Below are 27,662 nucleotides of genomic sequence, written 5' to 3'. Positions count from 1 at the left end.
TGTTCAATATCTTCATCAATGACATAGACAGCGGGATCGAGTGCACCCTCAGCAAGTTTGCAGATGACACCAAGCTGAGTGGTGCGATTGACACGCCTGAGGGACGGGATGCCACCCACAGGGACCTGGACAAGCTCGAGAAGTGGGCCCATGGGAACCTCATGAGGTTCAACAAGGACAAGTGCAGGGTCCTGCACTTGGGTTGGGGCAACCCCCGGTATCAGTACAGGCTGGGGGATGAAGGGATTGTGTGCAGCCCTGCCGAGAAGGACCTGGGGGCACTGATAGACGAAAAGCTGGACACGAGCCAGCAATGTGCTCTCGCAGCCCAGGCGGCCAAACATATCCTGGGCTGCATCAAAAGAAGCGTGGCCAGCAGGTCGAGGGAGGTGATTCTGCCCCTCTACTCTGCTCTGGTGAGACCCCACCTGGAGTCCTGCGTCCAGCTCTGGGGTCCTCAGCACAAGAAGGACGTAGACCTGTTGGAGAGGGTCCAGAGAAGGGCCACAAAAATGATCAGAGGGATGGAGCACCTCTCTTATGAGGAAAGGCCGAAAGAGCTGGGACTGTTCAGCCTGGAGAAGAGAAGGCTGCGGGGAGACCTTATTGCAGCCTTGCAGTACTTAAAGGGGGCTTATAAGAAAGATGGGGACAGACTTTTTAGCAGGGCCAATAGCGACAGGGCAAGGGGTAATGGTTTTAAACTAAAAGAGGGTAGATTCAGACTGGATATAAGGAAGAAATTTTTCACAATAAGGGTGCTGAAACACTGGAACAGGTTGCCCAAAGCGGTGGTAGATGCCCCATCCTTGGAAACATTCAAGGCCAGGCTGGATGGGGCTCTGAGCAACCTGATCTCATGGTAGATGTCCCTGCCATTTGCAGGGGGGATGGACTAGATGGCCTTTAAAGGTCCCTTCCATCCCAAAGCATTCTATGATTCTATGAAGTTATTACTTGGAATTGACCTCTGGAGACATCTAAGCTCTGGTCTGAATGGGGGCAGGAAAACTCCAAAGTTAGATCTGTTTGCTCAGGCCCTGAGCAAACAATCAAGCAGTCTTGTTCTGAGAGACAAGGAGAAAAATTCAAACCATGTCCTTCCCCTTACTACTCTCCAAACCTCTCTCATGTTTGGCAATGTGAGAACACAGAACAGCAACTTCAAGAGTCCCTATCTCAATATCCTCCTCTTTCATTTCAAGCTAGCCTCTCTTTTCCTTATCACATTTCTACCCATGACAAAAACCTTATTTCTTCTTTCTGAGCTTTATCCCTCAAGACTTCCTACTCCCCTCAGCACAATTCCAAGATCTCTTCCCAAGCCCTTGGTCTCTCCTCAGTGCAGGAAGTAGATTTTTTTTTTTCCTTCTTTCTTTACACTCTGTGTCTCTGCTCATGAAATTGTATTAAGTAACTGAATTATTATATATATTGCATCAAATATTTTATCTCTACCCTCTCCTGACATCTTCAAACTCAAAAATTGTCTTGCAGTGTTGCATAATACTAAAATTTACCACAAAATTGTAATGGACTTAATTTTAGCACAGCTTGTATAATTCATGGCTTTAGCCCAACTATGCATGACTCCAGACTGGGAATCCAAGAGACACTGTTCTCCAACATATGTTCAAAATAACACCCATCCAATGTAAGGTTTTAGCGAAGGCTAGGTGTCCCCCATACAGCAGCGATGAATTTTACCTACATCCATTCTCCATTTCTCCAATTCTGTTAATTATCTGTTACCTTATAAACATCAAGTATTATTTGTTGATTTAGTAGCAGAGTTCATAAATGCAGGTCCTATGGAATGGGATGCTAAGACAAATCCTTCCAAATTCACAAGGAATGCTAGTGCAAGTGGCACACAAGAAATTATTCTTCCCAATTCTTCAATTAATATATTTTGAGACTACCAAAAGAACTATTCAAACACTGTGCTCCTGACACGAAGAGAGTTTCAGATTTACAACAGACTTACAGACATAATGTTATCAGTAAAGATAACGTTTCTCCATACCCAAGCTGTGTCCATTCTTTGTGTAGAAGCAGGTATTATTGATAAGGTTGACACAACAGCCAATGACATCACCCGTAGTAAACGTTGGCCCGTAGGGTTGTCCAGTTCCAGAGGAACAGAACGAATGTCCATCATCTCCATGGTAACCATATGAATGTTTATCCCAACCTAGAGAACAAAAGCATTTGCAATTTATTAGTTTGCTTTATTACGAAATAATGGAAAGAGTATGCAAAGTTAGTATATTCTAACCAGGTTAATACGGTTAATTACTATGCTCAGCTTTCTGCTTTCTAAGATTTCTTATCTAATGAACAAATCTGTTTCATTTAAAGAAATGGCAACTTCTTTTATCAAAATGGCTGAACAGGTACATGACAGGTACTGCAAATTCAGATAACACATTCTTCTCTTTAAGTGAACACACAAAATTACCAACACCAAAAATATAATCAGCTACAACTTTGAAATTTGAAAAGCTATATGCAGATCTGACATATCCCAATAAAGCAGTAAAGATTCTCCTGTTCTTCCTTTCATCTTGCAAAACTATTGCTACCATATGTCATAATCAAATTCTTCCTGGCTAAAACCCAAACATGCATCTCTGGGGAAACACATTTCTACTCCTGATTATTCTCAATGACTATTCAGCAGCAAACAGTCTCTGCGCAATAGCAGAATCTTCAGACTATAGTGTCATTAGCTTTGCTGCCCCTAAAAAAAAGGGGGGGGGGGATATTATCAATACAGGTGAAAGTCACAGCCAGCAGGCAAATCATTATGTATGCAAATATGGTGCTAATTTTGCAGGTGAAGAAGCTGCAGAAACAGTTAAGAAGCTTCATATTGTTACACTAGTCAATGAAATTCACAGCAAGCAATTTTAGTCTGAGCTCATTTAAAAAGACCTGTCCACACTCTCTGTAATTCAATACTAAACAAAAACACATAGAAAAGGAGTACACTCTCAGACACCACAGAATCTTCCTCGTAGATCTATTAAATGCCTATTCAAAATAATATAAAGCATGACTTTAACACAAATAGCCAAATTTCACACACAGACATATATATACACACACACACACACGAGCATTCTGACTATAAGAATTTATACTGACAACTCAAATTATTTTTAAAGAGTAAAAGGTTGTGGGTTTATTCTTCTCTCAAGCTGCTGCCTAATAGGTTAATTTGACAGTATTTTCCATACTTAGGTCCTTAATCTGTATGATCAGTAGCTTCAGCTGGCACCACATTAAGCATCTCTCAGTAAATTAAATACCCTAAATTACTGCAGTTACATTGATTAGTACTATCTTTGATAATTATTTGCAATGCATCCTAAATCATACTCAAAATAAACCTAGTGCCACCCACTAATAATTCATCACCCTTAGTTGGGCTCACAGTGTAACTGGGATTTGCCATCATCGTAAGGATCTCCACCAGAACATCTGGGTGAGAAAGTAACAATGCAAAAGCAAGAGAGTACAGATACTCTCAGGTCAATTCAACATGATGTTATACTTGGCTAATAGTAACAATTTCTAAAAAGTCAGGGGTTTGTTTGTTTTGAATATTTAAAGATATATTAAAAAACCCACATGTACACACACAAAACTTCTTTAAATACTATACAGAGATACTGCAGACAGTTGTTAACAAGACAGCATCCCTGACTATGCAGCTCAGTGGAACAGTCAAAACTTAAAACTACGCTACACATCCTTACTATTGAGGTTGGAAAGGTAACAGTAAAGAAACTGACAGTAGGAGAGCTCACTCCATGTTTGACAGAAAGTCTTTATCATAGTAGCTCATCTTTATTGCTAGAAATTCAGTTTACAGAGCAAGGAAATAGCTTCATTTTTATCAGGGAACACGATGAAAATTTTAAAATTTGTTTGTTTTCTAAAAAGCATCTGCATAATGTTTTAAGTAACACTAAGCGTTGAGGGAAGTAGTACAGGAGCAAACGTACAGTAAAAGCTAAACTTTTTAGCCGCAAACTTTACGTAATTCAGATAACAGATACAACATACAGATGTCATGCTACACTCTCTGTTGCTTACCAGAACCTTCCTGTCAAGGTCAAGCACATTTTAAAAGACACAATTAATCAATGTCAGTCACTTATCAAACATAATAAATACTGAAACATACCTGGTAGTCTGTTCATGTTCACACCCTGTGCTGAAAGCCCAATTCCCATGTAACTGTAAAAATGAAAGAACAAAAAAATAAATTTATCTGTCTCTTACAAAAATATATATATATGTGGGATACTGCCAAGAAACACTATGCTGATTAATCATATACCAAATAAGCTGCTGAGAGGTCATTTAATAGTGGCATAACAGCAAGGGAACCAAAAAGTAATTCCTAGCATATACGGTTTAATACAGACAGAATCTGTCCCTGCAGGAGGTAAGGACAACTTTCTTCTCTTTTAGGCATCCTGGGTTATCGATAGAGAATACTGATATTAGCCATAAAGTTTAAATCATGAACGAAGAAAAAGGCCGTGCCTTATTTTGAAAGTAGGGGTAAAGCTATACACATACCAATTTCATCATCTTCAACATACCTAATCATGTTTTGCAGACAATCTGGAATGAGTAATTTTACAAAATAAATGCAAAACTGCATTTTTTCAGCAGCAAAATGCATCCTTGCACAGCACTTACGAAGAGATCACACTAAACCATTAAAGGCCTGGATCATAGAGTAGAATGCTACCTTGAGAAATTTACCAGCAAGGTTACTCAGCTGTCGGCAATCTGTTGGCAGACTAAAGAGGGAAAATATTTTTACTATACTAACCAGTAATCTTAAGTCTAAATAAGTTATGGCTAGGTCAATAAAGTCCAAAAGTCAGCTTTACAAAAAGGTAGTTTTAATAAAGTCAGTGTCTAGTACAATTGTTAACAATTTAATAGCAAATACTGAAAAGTTGAAATGAATGATCTCCCCACCCCCAAATCACACTATTTGAAGTTAGTAAAATCAATTTTGCTTCTGTTTCTTAAGCAAAAGTCATATCATGACCAAGATGACAGGAATCCAAAAAGAGAAACAGCATAATGAAAAGCTAGGCTTTCACCAATCCCCCCCTGCCCAAAATAAAGCAACCCCACCAACAACAACTAAAGACAGCATCCAAAAAAATCACCTAAAATAATTTCCTAGTTTATCAAAACATTCAAATAATTTTGACACTAGTTCAAATTAGTTAACATAAATTTGTCATTAAATAATAAATAGACTGTATAAAAAAAAATACTCACCCATGCCAATTTGAAAATAGTTTAAGTCAACAAACATGACCTTTGTATTCCCATCTCATAAAATGCAATATTAAGCAACTATTCTACTAGGAAGTACAGGTTAATCTGCTATTTTAAATACATTTCACATAGAATGAAACTGAGCAGCAAATCTCAGAAGTCACATGCTTAATTGTGTACTGGGCTTTCTGCTTTTTCTGTTGATCACTTCCAACAGTTACCTTACCTGCTTCTATGTTTGACATTTACAAAGCCCTCCTCTGATAATTTCTAATGTATGATACCATCTTCCTCTGCCTCCACGATACCAGCATGAAATGGAACCTCAGAACCACATATAGCAGATATTACATTTAGAGATACTGGAGAGCTGAAGCAAAGGGCAACAAACAAAAGGATTAGTCTTTGCTGCATTGCTAGTTACATTACTGAGGCATCACTGCAGCAGCAGAGTCAATGAAACAATTATAAATGAAAGCAACAAGTGGAAAACCCTTGATTTTGTCTTAAATAATAAAGGTAGAGTTGTTTTTAGCATAGTCCGGAGTTTGATGCATGAAGCATTCTCATGTAAAGACTGAAAATCTGTTACTGTAAAGTCTCCTGTTAAGGAGAATTTAGAGAATGGAAATTTATTTTTGAAAATAATTTTAGATAACTTAAAGAACTCCACCGACTGCAAAAAAGCCTTTCAACGTGAGTCATATTAAAAAAACCCTTCACCTCAATCAAAGTTTCATTTCAGTATTCTTATAGACACAAGATGAAGGTTACACAAAAAATGTAAAATGTTAGATAGAAAATCATCATCTAGGCAACATTGTGGTACCACCTGTTTTTTCTCCCTTAGATATCATACAGTCTGAGCCTCCTCTTTGACTTAGTAACAATTGTAAACATGGACCCACTGTATTTAATACAGCTGGGAACAAGGATTCTTCACCCACTGGCAATGACTAGAAGGCACTAGGCACTGACACCATCTCAGTAAGAAGACGGATGTTCAACAGTGTATATTTTTCGCCAGGATTCACTTATAACTACTTGCAATGTTAACACCATTTCATCAAGGAGACTTGGTATTAATAGAAGCTCAAGTAGTAGTAGATTGAAACATTTCAAATAACTAACACCTTTACTACAGACATCTTTCAAAAGGAAAAAGGAATGTCTACAATTTACGGTTTGGAAGTGAGTGAAATTAAAGGCTCATCAATTAAGCTAATTTATTATTTGTTATAGTTGATGGATAGCTAATCTCGTGTTCAACTAGATATAGCACACTATAAAATGAGGGGGGAAAACAGTACCATGACAGATAAGCTTTATACGCTCTAAAATTCATCAACAGGAGTTGTATTTATGCCAAACCACTACACGTAACTTTTTTTTTCTTTTCCTGACACCTGTAAGCTTCGTAGGCTTAAAAAGACTTCTTTGTTTGGTTTTTAATGAATATTTAGGCCCATATTTAGGTCCAGAGTCATCGTTTGCAAAAAGACTTGCTTCAGTGGGAGGAATTACATAAATTGTCCTCCTGTTTGCTTCCTTAAGGTTCACATATCACGCGCCTCAGAATCAGAAGAACCGTGGCAGAGCCATGCATTTCAGTTTTCCTCCCTTAGTCCCCGATAAAAACGCAGGGCAGCACAAGCAGCAGACATGCTAGCACCCAGGTGCAATGCAGGCCCAGACTGTTTGCAGTCAGTTCATGATGCATTTCCTGCTGTCCTGTCACACAAATGGGTTTGGTCTAGGAGACAGCCACAGGCGGGAAGAACGGGTCCACTTAGACTATGTCACACCATAACAGCAGCCCTGGGGAACACAGAGGTGTCAACACCAGGAAGCAGCACGCTCCCTCCGACATGTAGCACCTTCCAAAAATGGACATGACACAGCACGGTTTGAGAGATGGGAGAGGGTGAATACTGGTGTGGTTCTGATGCCGCCTCCCTCATCACTTCCCTCTGTACCTGGGGACGGTGCCTCCACCTCAGCTCCCTGCCCGTAGACATCCCTGGCTGCTGTGGTGGTAGGATCACTCACCCAGGCAGACGGAAAGCAGCGGCCTGGGACCCTTTATGTTAAGAAGCCCCTCTCTCTGAGCATTTTGGTCCCACCGATTGCTACGCATCACCTCATTGAAGTGCCCAAGTCTTACAGGAGCTCATAAAATTGCAAACAACATGTAAAACCACTCATGGAAAACATGAAATCAACTGATAAGAGACTGAAATAAGAGACTATGGCTGAAAACCGATTTAAAGTGCAGCCAAATTGGTATTAAGGACCAAGAAAGCAAGCACATCTTACATACTCTTGCTTTTTCATTTCAAATTGTATTTATTCTTGTTCCAGTTCATTAAAGACATAGATTACCATTTTAGTGCCTCAGCACATCTTACATTTCACAACGGCAAGCCATACAGAAATTTTTAGGGATACTACAAAACTAGAGAGTTTAAAGTTTGCTGAATTTTCAACTTTTTGCCAAAAAGCAAAAAAAAGTCAATGTCAAAAATACAGGCACTATGATACCTATTTTTTTCCACTAACACACACTGAAAAGCCTAGGCTTCTCTGCAGTGGAATAAATAAGAAGCAGCAAGCTCGCAGTAACTCTTTTCTTTTCAAGTATCTTTCCAGTCAAAGAGCTAAATTCACATTTTTGCTGGAGCCTAAAGTTTCTACTTGGATGCTTGAACAGACTAAGTGTGAGAAATAAAAAAAACAGAACCAAATAGAAGGAAAAAATAGCAATAAGAGATGGTACAGAACTGGAAACTGCTAAAACATAAGGAAAAAGAAAAAAACCCAGCAATTCATATAAAAGATACACAATTCTGATTTTTACTTGCAACTGTTCCGTTAGATCTTTTGGCCGCTGTATTGAAGGTGTATGGAAGATCTCTCAATATGGAAGTTGATAATAATCAGAATTCGGGTTAATTATATCCTATCCCACCCATTCCATAAAGAGGAATACAGAATCTCAAAAACTATACCAAATCACAGGTACCTTAGAAGGCTTACTAGTGGCTAAAGATAAATTTAAGTTCTAAATAACCAATTCTCTAGTTAAAAAACAAAACTACAAAAATATCCCGTACTGTATTTGTAAAGACAAGTAAAGTAATTTAACATATCTTTAAGTAATGAAAAAAACCCTAACAGCTTCGCTACCACAGAGATTTCATTAGCAACCTGTTATCTGCAGAGAGTCAAATTCCTTCTGACTTTCACTGTGCCTACATGTTCTATTAAAGACGGTATAACCCATGGAACTGCTACATCATGCATCAAAATCCAAGCTCTTTTGGCGATGATGAAAGTAAATAATCAACCTGGTATACTTATCACCGACATGTTATACATTTAAAGAAAGAAACTTCAATCATATGGTGTTAAAGCCTAAGTTACCATAATATCTGTAAGGAACCCAAGTCCAAGCACTAACAGATGTTTACACCCATAACTAAGGCAACCGAAAACATCCTAATGTTTCAAATGCATTGACTACTACGAAAAGTTGAATTAACACTGAAAAAAACACAGGCTATACAACAAATGCAGTTTCTTTTACTATCAAGTTTGTATCTCAGAAAAGGGTACAAGTAGAAAAAACTGCAACATCTAAGAATTTTAAGACTAAATGATCTTCTAAAGGGCCTTCACAACTGACTCGCAAGGATGTAAGTTTGAATATTGTTCTATAGTTTTTCTACACTGTCTTCACTGACACTATACTATAAGGTCAGAAATACAGCACACTAAAAAGGTATCTAAATTTCATCTTTAATATAGTTACTCCGCATTAAAATTTTGTAGGAATATGCTAATCCAAGATTCTTATTGTCTGCACAATCACAATAAGAAATGAGCTGTTAAATTTTTCTCTATTTAAATGTTTCAAAATATGCCATAGACAGTTTGAGCCTTTCATTTCAAACTGAAAACAAGTTTAATTTTATGGAATGTTTCCAAGGAAACATGATAAACCCAGGTTTCAGATTAATCCAGTTCTACATAGAGAGGAAAAAACAACAAAAAAAAAAAGCCAAGCAGTCATCTTGCATAGTGCTTGAAACTGTTATTCCTGTAACATTTTCCTTGTGATTCCTATGTTCCCAGGAAGATTCTCACTTACTGACATCCCTCTTGCTTTCTGAGGCTGCACAATTTTGTCTTGTGACACTTCTCCCTAAGCACCAAAGCCTTTTTTGGGGACCATACTGTCAGAGAAGAATAGTTGCATAGACCATAATATAACGTAAGTCTGGGCTGCAGTAAGATTATCATCTATACACTAGATTTATGCGAATGAACCTCATAAGAAAGAAAGAACTTAAAAGATTTTGCAAGAAGCAGGAACCAAGAAACCAAATGTATTCTCTTGCCTTTCTTTTTAAATTAGAAATCTTCATTTTAGAAAACATTAACATGGAAATAAAACTCTCTTGTTCCAGTTCCACGTATTCCTGACCAGTTAAACCTCAGAATAATCCTCTTACACATTTAGTTGCTGTTCAGTTCTGTCAAATGTCTGGTCTCATACACTCAGGTAAAAAATGAATTACTGCTACAGTTTAAGAAACGAAACACTTGCTGATTCATGATCCAATCTCTTCTTGCAGCTGCTACAATTCAAAGGAAGACACTAATGCAAGAAAGCTACTTCAGACTTTATCAGATTCTACTCATACGCAAGTACTCCGCTAATAATGCCACAAGATACACTTGGATGTAAATAGAGACTGACTGAGTGTAGTTTGCACGTTGTTGTAACAAATGCCTGTTATTGTAACAAATAACTGCTGGGGACATATCAAAACTGTAAACGTAGGTCTTAAGACTGCACCAAGTTTTTACATGAGATTAGTAGTGTACAAAACAAATACAAACAAAACAGCAACTGACAACGTTCTATATTTTGTTTATTGGTTTACGATTTTGTTGCGAACAAGAAGATGGGTATACTGGATGCTAAAGGAAAAGCCAACTTACTGCAACAGAAACAATTTGCAACAAAAAAAGGATTGTTTCTGTTACACATACATGGCTCTAGAAGACAAAAAAGCACTTGTATTTCACAAACATCACTCAAATGCACCAAAACAGCTCAGGCTAAACCATAAGGCATGGGTGTCATGAAAACTCAAACTTAATTCTCATGGTATTTTTGGTTTGGATAGTTTTTCCTTTTTTGATTTCTTCACCCACTTCATCACATACACAACACATACTACAAGATACTGCCAAAACAACAGATGACTGATTGTATGGCCACTGTTAAAAACCAGCCATAATCCAACAGGTGTCTAAAGCCTTATTAACACTGCTTTACCAAAAATATACTGATTACTTGCATGAGTTGCTGTAGTAACATTTTATTTTAGTGCAGAACATTTAGCAGAACACATGCCATATAAAGCACGCCCATGAAGATCTGCATCAGTACAACCACACCACAGACTAAACAACCATGCTCACAGAAGTGTAAGCTAAGTGCTGTGTGCTAGAAGACTAAAGCCTTTCTAAACTTAAGTTTTCATTTTTTCTTCTAGATGGCTTACCACTTCCAATTCTTGTTTTCATTCGTCTTTTAAAAAAATAGCGCATCTGCTTAGAGGATTCTGCATTTTAAGCATACATCTTCCTCAGCTGTTCTAAAAGCACTAAAGACTGTCTAGAAGTAAACAGCATTACTGTCCTTTGCCCATTGCTAGTAATTGTATTTACAACTCAATGAATAAGATAAAGAATGGAAAGAAACTCAAGACACTGAGGATAAAGGCATTTTCCCCAAAAGTTCGTTTTCCCTGGGAAAGAAACACATGAAAAAAAATCTCTCCTCATGAAAGATTTAAAAAACAAAAAAGCTGCATTTAAACTAAAATTAAGTGGGCATAAGCTGGTACCATGACCCAAAGTAGCATTCCCACCCTCCTGGGCCCAGATGCTCATTTCTGCCTCAAGTTCCGCTCTCTTTTGCTACCATAGCTACTCATGAAGCGATATAAACAGCCATACTGGGGAATGAACCTGGCTAAAAACTAACTCAGTCTCGAGGTCAGCTTTTGGAGAATGAGCTACCCCACCACGTCTGCCATGAAGCTGACACAAACAGTCACAAACTGGGACAAGGGAAGTGAACTCAACAAGTGTTCAGAGACTGCTTCTTCTCATGGCCAAATCACCGCAAAGTCTTCAAGCTACAGTTTATAGTTAAGAATTGCCAACATCCAAAAACAATTGCCCTGACTGGAAATGAAGAGATACATTACAAGAACCAACAAGCCCAAGACTGAAATTCATGTAGAAATGCATTATCACTCAGTAAATCATACACACATAAGCTGTTTATAACATAAAATAATGGAAGGCAGCTTGCTTCTGAAAGCCAGGTGGCCAGTGGATACCCTTGAAACAGCCCCTTGGATAGCGGAACCAGCGTATGCTTACGTCCAGTATGAAATGCCAAAGAGTGCAACCTGAGGTTAAAGCAAAGCTCACAGACTCTCAGCCGAGAGAGATTACAGACGACTCTTCACCGGTAAAGAAGGATACCCACGGCAACAGCGCAAAGCCATCGGACTTGTAGTTTACATAAACTATGACAGTATCATGCAAGTATCTTCAGTTGTGTAAAAGACGGAAATGTTAACTGGTATCTGAAATAAAATATTAACTGTGGGGCTGTAAGGCAGATGCATTACCGCTCTACACAAAGCGAGAGGACCTAAACATGTAAAAGACTAGCACAACTGAACTTAGTAAAAAGCAGCACAAGAAAACTGAAATCAAGATTTGAGAGAGACTGGAAAAAGTCTCATTTGGATATACCTACCTAGCTAAGAGAATGGCCACCATGGTGGTCATTTTTGGAAAGTGAGGGGACAGTATAGTATTAGAACAGATTTAGAGACTAAGGCTTACATCTCCAAATCAGAAGAACAGATCCATAGGACTTAGCACACTCTTGTTCATTCCCATTCCTAGACCGCCAATGTAGTTTGCTTTAATTAAGCTCCTATTCTAGAAATTTAGATGAAACTAAAACCAGAGTTGTATGGAAAAGGCAATGCCATGCCTATATCTCACTCCCTCGAGCACCGTATTAAGAAAGTACAGAAGAAAAACTACATACGTTACTTCCACTTCTCTGGTAGATCAATTACAAGTGAGGGCTGTGTTAAGAGCTTACAAAGGTTTAATTTAAAGTTAGAACTATGTTTAGCTTCCCCAACTACATCAGAATTTTTGACAGTACTTGCTGCAATACTTTGCGTTAAGTGACACATATGTGTATTTATTTATTTTTAAATTAACTGGAGATTTCAATAGAGATGCAGATATAATTTATTGCAGTTAATACTCTCCTTCCTACCATGCTTTCTAATCATCACGTTGGTACTGTTCCCCATACTTACACCCATTACTCATCTACTCTTATCATCTCCAATTGCTCATGTCACTGTCCACAATGTTCCACATGAAGCCAACCAAAACAAAAGCAAAAGTGTATAAAAGGAGAATGTAAATAAATAGAAGTCCTCAGAATGCAAAAGACATAAAATTAAGAAAGAAAACTGAAGAAACAAAGAACAACAGAAAATATTTACAGAGCAACATGACAGCCAGTTAGCACTTTTAACAAGAATTTATTTAAGATAATTATTTCACATATCTGTACTGCAGCAGCACATGAAAGATCTTCGGACTCTTCATGCCAAACACTGCTGTCGTGGTTTAACCCCAGCCAGCAATTAAGCCCCACACAGCCGCTCGCTCACTCGCCCCCCATGGGATGGGGGAGAGAATCACAAGAGTAAAAGTGCAAAGACTCATGGGTTGAGATAAAAACAGTTTCATAGGTAAAGCAAAAGCCGCGCACACAAGCAAACCAAAACAAGGAATTCATTCACTGCTTCCCGTTGGCAGGCAGGCTTTCAGCCATCTCCAGGAAAGCAGGGCTCCATCATGTGTAACGGTTACTTGGGAAGACAAACGCCATTACTCTGAACATCCCCCCCTTCCTTCTTCTTCCCCCAGCTGTATATGCTGAGCATGACATCATACGGTGTGGAATAGCCCTTTGGTCAGCTGGGGTCAGCTGTCCCCGCTGTGTCCCCTCCCAACTCCTTGTGCACCCCCAGCCTCCTCGCTGGTGGGGTGGTACGAGAAGCAGAAGAGGCCTTGACTCTGTGTAAGCACTGCTCAGCAGTAACTAAAACACCCCTGTGTTATCAACGCTGTTTTCAGCACAAATCCAAAACATAGCACCATACTAGCTACTATGAAGAAAATTAACTCTATCCCAGCCAAAACCAGCACAACTGTACAAACATCAAGACAGTTTTTGTTTGAATGATATTTCAACCTTATTGCTTTTATTAACCTTAATTCTCACTTCCCTTTTTCTCATGTGTTACCATCAATTGCTGCATGGCCCTATCACCCCTCATTGAGGTATCAAAAAGCAACTTCACTCTTCATCTGCTCTGCAACACCACCCTCCATACCCATCTCTTACTTCCTAGTAAGCCTGCTTTCGTGCTTTCTTCTATGTGTCCATAATGCCTAGAAGCTGACCATCATGAACATCTGCAAATTTAATGTATTATCCAGCTTCAAATTCCTGCTCGAGACTGTTACCCTCCCAAATACGTAAAGAATTTAATGACCTAGGTCATTAGTGTGACAAAACTAATGCTGTTCTCGCACACAGACAGCTACAACAAGCTATACGGGAAGCCATGCCATATCCATGCCCTATACTAAAAAGGGCTATGCTCCTTCAGAGGAGGAGAATAATCTTTGTGATTGCCCAGCAACTTTGAGATACACAAGATCATATTCCAGCAGCAGTGCCATCAAGCGCTACAGCAGCACAAAAAATAAATCTCCTAGGCTAGGTTTTTAGTAAAGGTTTTTGATGATTTGAGGCAAGTCATGCTAAGTAGAGCACACAAGCAAGAATGCTGTTAGACTTTCCCATTAACATAGTACATAGACTAAATACTTTAAGCTGAGTTTATTAAAAAAAAAAAAATATATAAGTAGTAAAGGTTACTACCAAAGGGAACTCCAAATAAACACCATTAAATTATCCATTGACATTTATGAAAGTTGAAAGCTATATTTCAGCTTGCAGATAGATATCTGAGTTGCCTCAGGTAGTCTAGGATTTATTTTAAACAGTACTGTAAAATACAGCTGTCATGCTTCCACAGCCAGGCTCAGGCCTTGAGAATAGATGCTTTTGCAACAGTAAGGCATTTTAACTAATTGACCCTGTTAGTTACATGCTGGTCCTCTACAGATATGGTCTTCCTGAACTCTGTTCCCAAGACCAGACACCAAGTAAAGAAGAAAAAAAACTGGTAAAAATCTACCTGGAGCAAGCCATGTGAAACACAACAGGCAGTAAGAAAGAACTAATAAACCCTATCAGATGCAAACTGGTTTCTATAGACCTACTCATATATCTCTGCATTAAATTCCTCAGTTTACTTATTACAGAAGAATTTATTAGTTTGAATGCAGCATAACATTGAACCGTAAGAGATTCACACTGCGTCTAGTCAAAGACCTCTTGGACCCGAAAACATCCAGTGAGGCTCCACATGTCAACTCCTGCTCTTTATCAGCTAAGCTAGATTTGGCTTTGGCTCTGTGCACAGTATTCCTCAGCATCCATACTGTATTATACAATGAAAAAAATTAACATCTCGGCTCATTATGCAGCTAATGTTTCATGAAGTGACACTAAAAAAAGGTCACAAGGCTGAAGCAAGGACATGGCAGTATATATTATCATTAACTGGAAAAAGTACCCCTCCATTTTTTAAGCAATCTCAGCAGGCAACTTCACAAGTCTTACCTATGTACACCTCATAAATAACCATTTAAATTACAAAACCTTGAAACACTCTACTCAAAGGTGTTTTCTACTCTTGTAGGATTGCCCTGAGTGGCCTACTGAATTAGAAATTCCTAAAAAGCAACACAAGGAGGTCTAAGGTAAAGTATTAGAGGAGCTATGTAAAATGACATCCCCACACACGGACACTTTTTGAAAGTCATCACTTCAAAAAAGCTAGCTTCCAAACCAAGCAGGCAGAAATACATTTCAGGAAGAGACCTGTGCATTACTAGCACATCACAGTAAGAACTTCTCCTTAACTGACAGCAGCAGGGCAATTTTTAAAAATGTTTAAAAAACAAATAAAAAAAACCCACAAAAGGCGTTCCTAAAATTGATAGCAAAACATTACTTGAAACACTAATTTCTATCATCTCAATTTAAAAATAATTAGGTCTTCATAGTGTGACAAAAAGAACTACAGACATAAGTTTTTCATAGCAAAGAAATCTCTCAGGGATAACTTTTGGAAACAGAACTGATAACAAACTCATAAATGCCCCTACAAGGCAGCAGCAGTACTGAGAGGCTATTCTTTCAAAATATGTCTATACAACACTATAAGCAAAACAAAAAAGTTTGAATACTGTTTCTGACTTACAGAAAGCTTACAGAACACTGGGAAAATGAAAGAGAGAAACAGCAGCAAAACAGACAAAGGAAAGACAAAGGTACTGAACTTCATCCAGAGAGCTACGACACAGTTATTGTCTCTCAAGATTTATTGTCACAACACGACACCAGCGTCTGCAACATGCTTGTACAGTACCTAGGACAAAGACATTCAATCCTGACTAGAACCCTGAAGTAGAACCACATACTACATACTACATATACTACATACTACAGTATAGTAGAAAGAAGTATTGCTTATGCACTCCTACATAGGCAGCATAATCAATGTCTCAGGATTAAAACACACCCTCCACCAAAAGCAGTGAGAGATGAAAAGGAATTAAAGTGGTCTAGCAAAGATTTCATTAGCACTTCAGGACTTTCCCAGGTGAGATTCTATCTGCCTCAGTAGACTTAAAAGCATGGTATCACCGGTGCTTCAACAGATTCATAATTCAGATGGATTCTGGGAAGCAGCTGCTGCACTCACTCATCAACTCTTGTTCTTTCCATAGGGTGACAAATTCCCAGGCACCTATTCAGAACATTCCCCTTTATTCTTATTACTGGTCACCAACAAGGAGCCTTAAGAATAACTTTCCGTTTTAAAATTGATACGACACCCATGAAAAGACTGCACCGAGGAGGTAAGCTGGTCTGCTGCACACCCTAAAAACTTCCAAAAAATTACGTAAAAGTCTGTAAAGCCATATAGTCAAAACCCAACACCTTTAAAGGTAAAAGCAGGGTCAAAGTATAGTCATTCAAATGCTAACTTCTCTGTCAAGAAAAAACAAGAGATGCTGTTATGGTATTTATTGTGTACACCGATTGGCGAGACAGTATTTCAAGTAATAATTAATTAATAATGGACTCAACGCTTACCCATCTCTTCCTTTGCTGACAATTTTAACTTCGAAATAGTATATGCCACAGGCTGCAGGTATAGGATGCGTAGCTCGAACAGAAGCAGCATCTTTTGGAGTTTTTCCATGACCTGAAAAACAATTGCATTCAAAACACAACAAAAATGTATTTTAGATAATTGCAGAAGATGACTCAAAAGTATACAAACTAACTGCTCAAAACAGAAGGCTTATGTAATGGGCAAACAAGATACAATATTCTAATCAGCATCATTTTTATGCTAGAATATTGTCTTCCAACACTAAGTTGTCATTGCAGGCACCTGCATTGCTACTAAGCATGCCATGAGAAGTTCTGGATATACTACTCTAAAAGGTTCTACAATTATTTGAAGGGAAACTAGAAAAAAGTTTCACCACAGTAAGTAACGTAATCGACAAAAGCCCACCTGGGTTTGAAAGAACTGTATGATTTCTCAAATGCACAGGGCTTATTCATTTTTCTAGACTGAAACATGACATAACAGAGTTTAATCTAATGCTTAGTGCTTCTACATCTTCAAGTTTTTTTAAGACACTTTAATTCTAATGTCCTTCAGAATAAACATCAGTCATTATATAGAATGTACGACTCATAATTCATTTCCATGTTCTGAATGTTATTTCAGAACAGCATTAAGCGCTACAGCCTGCAACTGAGCTAATGCAGCTGCTACTCCTTTTTAAGGCTCACTCTCTATCAGCTCTGCCACAAGAAGAATGCCCAATGCCAGCTCTTGTCTACTCTAGGGATTTTCAACCTAAACCCAAGAGCCACTTGCACGACACTAAGACTAACTCTTCTCAACCTGTCACCCTCTTCACAGCCCTTTGCTCCAAAGGCAACTTGGAAGCAGGCTTTTGGCCAGATGGCTTGTTTTAGCAGCAACCTGTTCAAGCAAGCTCAGTCTCTCCCAGGCACACCAAAATCCCTCAATTATTTTGTGAAAGTCACACACAGGGTCACAGGACATAGTTTAAAAAAATTAAAAAAAAAAAAAAAGCGAGAGAGCAAGCAAGGTGGAAAGTATATTGGATCCTGCAAGAGGTATTTCAATAAGATGGCAACCAGGAACAGATTGTCATTGCCCTAAGAATAATTCACGCAGATCCCATGCCCAGTCTCTGTGCGGATCTGAGGCATGATGAAACGAGATGATGGTTTTGAGTGTGCTGTACAAATCACTTGGGCTGCAGCACTCCAGCTGTCATCTCCAGTCCAGACATGGAGGCCTACTACACCTGCATAGCAATTGATCTGCATATGCCAAAAAAAACAAACAAAACAAAACAAAACACAACAACAACAAAAAAACCCACAAAAAAACCAAAACCAAAACCAAAAAACCCCCCACTCCTTCCAGTGGCATTAACACTGGAATTACTGCTCAGACACAGATTAATCATGTCTCCTATGCAGCCAGCCCGGTCATACAGCAAGGAAGAAACTGCAGGAAAATGACAGCATATATAGCCAGCCAGAAAGATCAGGCAGGCACAGCTGACATACACTACTGAACCTCTATCCACAGAGCCCTCTAGCGTAAATGTTGATAAAACAGTAAATGCTTATCTGCCTGTAGAGCTAGCACCAACCATCTCTTACCAAATGGCATATACTCAGCCAAGGAGAACTCTCCATTTCACCATGGCCACGTTTGCATCCAAAATTTTGCTAAGCACAGCACGAATTCTTCACTCCTTGAGATTAGGTTTAACCTACAAAGTTTTTCTCACATAACTAGTTCACCTCAGTGTGTTACTACCTTAAGGCAACTATCCAACTACCTTACTTTTCTGGGTGCAAATGCATCACTCACTTCAATATGTCATTACTAAACATTTTATATAAAAAGATCCTTCGATCACCTCACGGGTTTTACAATATTAAACTTATTACCTACCTTCTGCATGTTGTTTTCAGAAGTCTCATGTGAGGAGAAAACAGTAATTTACTCCTCCATACGCAAGACAGCATGTGTGTTTTATTGTTCACCACTTTTAAGTTATTTCCTCAAGCTGTGCCAACCAAAGTAATAACCAAGTACATAACCTTAGAGCGTCCATAGGTCCGCTTCGTTTTCAAGTGCTGGTAGCTCACTGTTTAGCTACTATAAATTAGATTATCATTCCTAAGTATGCAGAAATCCTTCAGCTAAAAGGCACCCAAAACTTTATGGGCAGAACATTAAGCTCCTGAGAGGTCCCTTAAATTCAGATAGCCCTGATTAAATGATGCATTAGCTAGAGGGGGGAGTGGGAGGAAGGAAAGATACTTTCTTTTTAAATGTCCTTAGGTTTTTACTTTAAAACAGACTGCAAAGAGTTCCCTTGGTTACTCTATGCACTTGACAATCTGTGTAGTTTCAGTCTGAGTCAGTGTCCTTATTTGGGCAAGTCTTCCACATAGAAGACTAAAGTAGGAGGAACTAGCCAAATATTATTGAAAATGTACATCTATTACCCAGCAGACTTTGTTTTGTGAAATCACAATCTAAGTGTTTGGTAACAATACCAATTTAAGGTATTCTTAGCACCTCTTCCTGAAACTAGTCCCCTTCTCCCACCCGCTCCCCAATCCAGGCAGCTATTTGCAAGGACATACCGTGAAACAGATTGATTAGCTGATCAGGCTTTAAGAAACCTACCAGATTTTTTTTTAAGCAGCAGATCAGTTCCCTGATCCAGTTCACAACACAGCCACACACAGCTGTCACACTGCAAATAAGAGGTCGACATCAGGGCAGAAGTAACAGGATACCTTACCAGTATTGCCAAACACTTCATGTGGTGAAGCAACATGCTTGGGGAAGTCAGTGCCCAAAACTACCTTCATCCCATTAAAACAGAAGACACCCTAAATTTAGAACTGCTGTCCTTTTAAGATAATCTCCTATGAATCCCATTTTACTACTTGAGTATGCTGCTTTTATTTGTAGTTACATACAGTTATTACTTCTAACAGCAAATTCAACAGCATCAAGCGGTTAACTACTTTCAAATATTCCAAATACCTCTACATTGTCTCAACATGCTAGTGCAGACTTCCAGTACTACCAAGCTACGCTGGATGACATGAGGAGTCAAGAGATACTAGTTATCAGCCAGCTTTAAAAGAAGAAAGAGGCTCTTCACAGAGCAGGTAGTTGAACTGCAAAATAGGATATTATAGATGCTAGTGTTTAAGTGGATGCTGGGCAAGCTTCTAGAACAGAAAATAACTGAGAAACTGCCTTCAGCTCAGGATGTCCTTCAGCTTAAAATGGCTGGAAACCGAGAGGGGAAAACACAGATACACCATGTAAGCCCAACATGTTTTTAGATTTTTCTGTAGGCACTGACTTATGGCCACTGTCACTGATGGGACACTGAGCTGAGTGGCCCATTAGCCTGACATTATATACTGCTGCCACGTTCTCTGGTAACCTGAATCCCCGTTTCCTTACTTGTGAATAAAAACGAACTTCGACATCCAGCTCTGAACTTCTGAATTGAAGGCTCCAAACGCCTGAAGCAGATCATATGAACGCTGCCCCGTGTTCCCTGGAACAGACCTCTTTCACAGTTGCAAGCTATAGCTGAAGTATTTAAAAGAATACTTTTAAAGTATGTATTATTTAACACTAAAAATTAATCATTTTCAGCATTAAAAAGAGAATCCTGCAAACGGATGCATTGTGGCAGAGAAGGGAAAACAGGTGTGCAAAGCTTGAACTTTACACTGTAAGCCAGATCATAGGTAAGTTCAATTACCAGAATTGTTTTTGATTGGGCTTTCATTAAAAGTGCTTAACAACCAAGAGTCGGCCATGCTTAAGGAATAAAGCTTTATTTTATTTTTCAAGCAGTCATTCACACTGATGATTTTTACTAAAAGTAGTATCATCAGTCCTTTAACAAATTAAATTGAAATGAATCTTAATTTAAATTCCATCTACTTGAAAAAAGCCAATTCAGATAAAACTATATTTGGACAAGCCATTTCAGCTTTCAAAAGTATAATCTTTGAACCTAAATCTAAGTGTGTAATGCATATGCACCAAATAGTCCAAAAGAAGTCTATGGAAGTGTCTACCTAGACAAAAGCAAACGTGTTTATACAGTTTAAATCCTTAAATGAAGTTTACACAAGCTGAACTGCAGTTATTTCCAACAGGTGGTTCAATGACTTGCTCACACTGCCAAAAATAAAATAATCAAGGCCTAATCTTCTGTTGAGTTCATTAGGAAAGTTTCACTGAGACAAGGAAAAAAACAAAAAAATATGTGTGCAAATTACTGATTTTACTTCAATTTTTTTTCCCAGTTTAAAAAAGCAAGGTATCTCAGAGCTACAAAGGTGTCCAAAACAGTCATACTGTACTGTACTGAATGTACTTCAAGTGTTTTCTGCCAGAAAAACTGACACCATCCTTGTATCACTGAATGACAACACAGAACTATTACTACAGAATCCTCTTATGTTTGTTATAGAAACTGGGATGCATAGTTTGCACTGAAAAATATTTTTTTTCTTTAGTTTGGCACTAGAGACAGTTCAAAGGCAACTGCATTGTAAATAAACGTCTGGCTAAGATTTCCTGGCCTGCGATACATTAGAAAAAGTTCACGCAATGGCAGCTTACTCAAAATTGCATAACTTTCCTCAGCTTTTTTTGGACAATCGTCACAAGACTAACTTGAGTGAAGTTACTACAGGACTTTCCATGATTTTAGCACTGATGATTAAGTCTGTTTACCTAATTCTGTATATAGTTTCTTTCATGGTTGCAATCTGTGTTGAGTCTGTATTTTTACCTCCTTATACTACATAGCATAGATTATTATCTGCTGGAAACTGAACTTGTCTGTCCAGTGGAACGTTCACATTACATACAGCATTTATGAAACCCCTGTTTTTCAACAAGATCCATGTGTTAATTCTGAACAATTTAGAAATATGTAGAAATATTTTTTAAAATGTCTTACCTTAGCTACATATTTTGTGTGGTAACTGCTTTACATGTGGTGTACACTTGCCTGAACCCTTATGCTTTCTTTACCACTTACCTACAGCTCAGAGCTGTTCATATTACAATTAAGTGCAATGACATAAATTTTTTTCTGATACTGTTTTTCATGTCTCCCTTACACAGATACACTGCGAACAACAGTCACTAGGACAGTGTTAGCTTTCTATGAGCTTGCTCAGCTAACTGGCAGCAACACAGAAATGTACGTCTGTCCATCTAAAAAACAAAAATACCCTTGGGTGTAGTCTGTAATATATTACAGTATCACTAATGCCAACGTGTATGTATTTCATATCCAGATTTTGACAAAGCTTCCTAATCAAGAGTCAGAATTTGTAAAAGTATACCAGAATAGCTCACGGGAGAACAAAATTAGCCTCTTCTGGTAAACACCACCACAGTCAATGCATCTTCCCTTTAACCACCTCCCCATGTATGTTTTCCTTTTTAAGTAACACTATGATTCTGAGAGATTACACAAAAGAGCACTGACCCTTGGGTTTTGCTGACCCCCAACAAAATTTAAAGAGCTGTTATCCTGATGCTAGACTGTACTCATTTCTTTAAACCTCCACCGCTTGATCAATGCCTGGTTTTGTGGCAGTTTTGATTTTTAAGCACTCTCTAGGATGCTTGCAAAAAGCTTCAGGTCCAGAAATGCAGTACACAAAGCATCACAGCTGCAGCGGGTAGAAAGAGACATCTCCTGCAGCTCATGTTTCCATACAAGTTGTCCACTGGTATGCAAGAAAATGAAAGGAATCTTCAAAATTACATAGAAAGGACCATCATTCCTCTCACAAACCAATGAAACAAAAATATCACTGCTCACAATACATCAGCACATTGAAATTATGAAGCTAGTTATACAAAAAAATTACTTCGAAAGCTTTTGCTCTGATTATTCCACCCCACCCATTTTTTCAGAGGCAAGTATCCCCAACACATCCAGGGTGGAAGGAGAGCGCTGATGTTACCACTTTCTGCCTCCTATCAGTCACAGACAGGAGAAAATTACTCCAGAAAAACCATTCTATAGCCAGAAATCTACAGAGGCAGCAGAGAAAGCTTAAGTGTACAAGGTACCTATACTACAGTAACAGAAAACAGTAAGAATTGCTTTTGATTACTGGCTTCTTTGGGCAGATCTGTCTTCTCTCCCTTCCCTGAGTATTTTGGTCAAGAATACAACAGATCTTTATCCACGTGTGATTCAAATTTCCTTTCCAAAAAAAAGCGTCTACCATTCTTCCACGACTACTTAGATAACTTCAGAAGCGCTGGAAGTGCCAATATTCCACAACAAGATACTTGGAATGCTTTGAGACCTCTATTTGCAACTCATTTGTAGAAACAACATTTCACAGGGCTAAGCACATTCTTACCTGCCATCTTCCCTTATTCTCCACACTGAACCTCCCCATTTTCTTCCCTTTTATTGTATTTTTAGGGCTGAAGGATCCAGGAGGGAGAAAAGGCAGCAGATGTTTCAGTGCTTTTTTCCTTAGTTCTCAGGTAGGAATGCCCTGATACCATTCATTCCTTAGCCCAGTCAGCAACTCCAGGTGCCAGGCTGGTAACATATACGTGGGGCTGCCCTAATAGCCACCTTCATTAAATTACCAGGAGAAAAGATGGGCCACTTAAGAGGCCACTCACTCCCATTTGTAGTGAGCAGAAAAAAAAGCGTATACATATTATATTGGCACCTCTCCTTTTCACAGTCCTCTGGGCTAATCTAGGAACTCTTCAACCTTCATCACTTACTGTTATTTAAGAGCTAGAGTAAAGCTATTTTATTATTATAACCTACTAACTCTGCTTTATGACTTCTGGTAGAGTACCCACAGTATTTCCTGTTACCTATACTTCAGAAACATGCTGAGCCTCTTGTAATTTCTTTGAGGTAATGAAATTCTTTTTTTAACACTAAGGTAAAGGAAGGAAGTGAGGAAAAACAGGAATGGCACAAAGAAAGCTTGAAAATATACTTCTACAGTTACACTGACAGACCAGAGAGGTTCCATCTCTAAATTCTAGTTCATGAGTAAAAAGAGTTGGTCAAAGCAAAACAAACCAGCAGAAGGACTTGATGGCCATAAAGCTATGATCATCTTATAAGAAAAAAAAAAAAAAAAACAAACAACCCGCCACCACTAAGCACCAGAAAATACAAAATGCTTCTAAAAATACAAGGTCATAAAACACTGAACAAAAGCCAGGAAATTCAGAGTCAAGTATTAAATAACATGTCCTTAAATCACTCAGTGCCTCCCAGAAACCTGCTCTATAGTCATCAACCTCCTTTATTATCTTTGTATGGTGCATTAAACTTAGCATTTTTAACAGAGTATTTTGTATGTAATAATAAAGTCTCTATTAAAAAAAAAAAAGTCCCTGAGAGTACATTTAATCCTTTCATGGCAGCCAAATCCTGCCATGTGTTTGTGTTGCCGTTTTCCTCCTCCGATTAAACAGTAGTATGTTTATCGAGATTTCACTTGAATTTCTCCACTGTAAACTCTGAGAAAGGGTAATTGCAAGGTTGTTTTTTTTCCCCTCCCATTCCGTTCATTTGACTACAGACTGACAAAAGATCCAGTTCTTCACAGCCAACTCAGAAGTGGCTTTGAATCCACAACACTTCTACTTTAGGACTTGGGCCTAGAACACCAGATGTGTCTGTTTTTTCAGGTCAGAGTGTGCGCTTATGTTTCCAGGTTTTATGACATTTCATAACAATCAACCCAAGTTTTTCTTCTGTTGCCTCTTGCTGATTTATAGAAATGCATACTCTGATTTTTACCTTTTCTTTGAAAACCAGTAACTTTAACTATGAAACATCTAGGCAGAAAGTTATAAAGTCACCTTTATTAACGTAAGTCCTATTGTCACTGCTTCTCTCAAACCACTCTGTAGTCCGTACAATAGTTAGGCAAGACTATTACCAGTGACTTTAATGCCATTTTTCACAGTTTAAAAATAAACCGTGTTTTTCTCTGTGCTTTCCCCTCCCGTCATTTCCGTGTTTAATAGCTTAACGCTTGCTGCTCTTAACTCCATTTAACCCTTGCTCTTCTCGAGAGAGAGAGATGAAAAAAAAAAAGCCACTTCTTTTCTCGCTCATTACCATAAACAGGACACGTCATGCCGATTCCCCTTTATTCTCCTGCCTCAGACCCAAACCTTCTGGTGATACCTGAATCCAGGGAGGAAGTCTCGGAGTTTACATAATGCCCACTCCCGAAGCATAAGGAGGCGGGGGCGGCCTCTTGCCCCCCCCCCCCCCCCCCCCCCCATCGCGACAGAAACGGGGTGGGGGGGGAGGGGAAAGGAGAGAAAAATAAAGCTGAAATCAGGAAAAACAAGACCCTTCTCTGCACGCCGCGGGCCATTTCGGGGATCAGAAAGCAGAGGAGGAGAAGAAAGAGGGAGCGGAGCGTGTGTTATTTCCTGTTATTGTTGCTCCTGCGCCCACTGCCCGACGGAGGGGTCGGGCCGCTGCTCCCCGGCCCCCAGCCCCCGGCCCCGGGAGGGCCCGCGCGCTCCGCCGGGGCAGGGGGGGTCGCGGCGGCCCGGGCCGGCCCTCACCTTTGTAGTGTACCCGCAGGTTGTTCTGGGAGAGGCCGATGTAACTGAATTTGTCCTTCGGGCTCCAGGAGCGGGGCAACGGCGTCTCCTGCTCGTCCACGGCCGGGTAGAGCCTCTTCAGCCGCCGCTTCAGTTCCTTCTCCTGCTCGTTCAGGGCCGGGTCGCCGTGCGGGAACGGCGCCGGGGCGCTGGTGCCGCCGCCGCCGCTGCTCCCCGCCGACAGGCCCAGCGCTGCGCCGGTACCGCCGCCCCCCGTGGCCGCGGGCCCGCTGCCGCCGGCGGCGGGTGGCGGCGGCGCAGCGGTGGCTGGCGGCGGCGGCGGCGGGTGGAGCAGGAGCGCGGCGGCCGGTGCGGGGCCGGGGTTGGCGGCGGCGGCGGCGGCGGCGGCAGAGGGGATCCCCGGCGCCGGCGGGGGAGCGGCGGCCGCCAAGGGGAGCGGCGGCGGCGGCGGCGGCTGTTGTTGCTGTTGCCCGGACATCCCGGCTCCGGCGGCCTCCTCCGCCGCCAGCACCTCCCGCGGTCGCGACTGTCACCGGACGGGCCTGGGGCGGAGCGACGGGCAGGCCCGGGCGCTGCGGAGCGAGGCGGGCGCCGGCGGGTCTGGCCGGCGGGTCACCCCCAACCGGAGCGTCTCGGAAGGGGGCGGGGTGGGGGGGGCGATGACGACGGCGGCCGCGGCCCCCGGGGCTGCCCGATGGGAGCGGGGAGCGGGGGTTGCGGCCGGGCCGGGCCGAGGGAGCCGCGGGCGGCGGGAGCGAGTGAGGCGGGGAGAGGAGCGGCGCCGCGCGCCGGGCGGAAGCGAGGCGGGCGGAGAGCGCGCGCCGGGCGCCGCGGCGGGGCTGGCTCCCCCCGCTCCCTCCCCTCGCGCTCTCTCTCTCTCTCTCTCTCTATCGCGCGCGCGCGCCCCCGCTCTGTCCAGCCCCGGCGCGAGGCGCCGCCGTGCGTCCCCCGGTCAGCTGAGCCCGGGGCGCGACGGCGCGAGGGCGGGGAGAAAGGGCGGAGCCTCCGCCCCTCGGCGGGCGCGAGGCTGAGCGGTTGGGCGGGCGGCGCGCGCCGAGGCGCGAGGGCGGCAGCGGCGGCGGCGGCGGCGGGAGGGGGTGAAGCGCTGAGGGACGGGGGGAGGCGGGAGGCGTCGCGGCGGCGGCAGCAGCAGCAGCAGCAGCAGCTTGTGCCGCCGTGGGTGATGACGAGTGGAGAAAATAGATGGCGACAGGCCGGTCTGGCGCCGGGGGTGGCTGTGAGGCTGCCTCCTGTCAGGCCCGGCCCGCCTCTGCTGACCGCCTCCGGGCCCGCGGCCGCGCTAGGGGAGGGGGGCAAGGGGACGCGCCGCCTAGAGCGGGGCAGGGCGGCCCACGGGGGACGGGAAGGCTTGGGAATGCTTCCGCTGGGCAGGACAGGAGGAGCAGAACAGGGTTCCTTGGGGGGGGGGGGGGGGATGCTCGGGGGGTCTTTTCCTCCTTTGGTTTGTGCTTTGAGGGGTGTTTTTGCCTATACTTAATGTCATTGGTTAATCAGCGGTTGCCTGCACTGATCTTTTCACATGGCAGCGATGAAGGAGAAACATCTACAGACAGGCAAGCATGACTTTGAAAACATCAGAAGAGGGAAGGGGATTTTACAGGCAGGTCTAGAACCTGAAATGTTGGGCACTTCACAAACCATTTCCAGCTGCCGGCGTGTTGAAGAACAAGTACAGAAGCAGGAAATAGAGGAGGTTAATTACGCTTCACCTGTGTGAAATGGCTGGTGAGGTAATGCAGGTGTGACACTCACAAAGGCTTGTGAAAAGCTGAACATTTCTCGCCTATAGTCACCAACATACTCTGTCACATGAGACCGCTCCGTGATGTCTGGTAGCATCTGTGGCTGGACAAAATGCAATTATCTAAAAATACCTTATCAAAAGGAGCTGCAAACTGTACAAGAGTAGAAGTGCCTAGGATGGATGTCAAAACACATACTGCATCATGCCCGAGGGTCAATTGTACCTGGCACTGGTACGCTGTTTCCCACTAGATCAAAGTTTGCTTTCTAATATCTAGAAGTTGTTGTAAACCATAAAGTTCAGAGTTAAATTAAAAAAAAATACAGTATTTCGTTAACATAAACTTTGGGGGATATGTTTCACAGAATCACAGAATGGTTTGGGTTGGAAGGGACCTTAAAGACCACCTGGTTCCAACCCCCCTGCCGTGGGCAGGGACACCTTCCACTAGACCCGGTTGCTCAGAGCCCCATCCAGCCTGGCCTTGAACACTTCCAGGGAGGGGGCACCCACAGCTTCTCTGGGCA

At 41.3% G+C, this 27,662-nt stretch overlaps 1 protein-coding gene across 3 annotated transcripts in view; it reads right to left on the bottom strand.

Annotated features, from left to right (window-relative positions):
- Positions 1-26,291, bottom strand: part of RANBP9 (RAN binding protein 9) — a 43,037-nt gene extending 16,746 nt beyond the window's left edge. The window contains exons 1-4 of one of the 3 annotated variants that reach the window (XM_087764427.1): positions 25,371-26,291; positions 16,748-16,859; positions 4,196-4,248; positions 2,027-2,194 (exon numbers count right to left, since the gene is read on the bottom strand). In XM_087764427.1, coding sequence (XP_087620553.1) covers positions 2,027-2,194; positions 4,196-4,248; positions 16,748-16,859; positions 25,371-25,848 — 811 coding nt within the window. In that variant the 5' untranslated portion in view covers positions 25,849-26,291. The remainder of the gene's footprint in view (positions 1-2,026; positions 2,195-4,195; positions 4,249-16,747; positions 16,860-25,370) is intronic. The other 2 variants (XM_087764418.1, XM_087764411.1) reach the window with 2 other exon arrangements.
- Positions 26,292-27,662: the final 1,371 nt, after the last annotated feature.

This window comes from Nipponia nippon, unplaced genomic scaffold (assembly GCF_047370975.1).
Source record: "Nipponia nippon isolate SJK-2023a ecotype South Korea unplaced genomic scaffold, ASM4737097v1 scaffold_1, whole genome shotgun sequence".
Taxonomy (NCBI): Eukaryota; Metazoa; Chordata; class Aves; order Pelecaniformes; family Threskiornithidae; genus Nipponia; species Nipponia nippon.
This window is presented reverse-complemented; position numbering and strand designations above follow the sequence as displayed.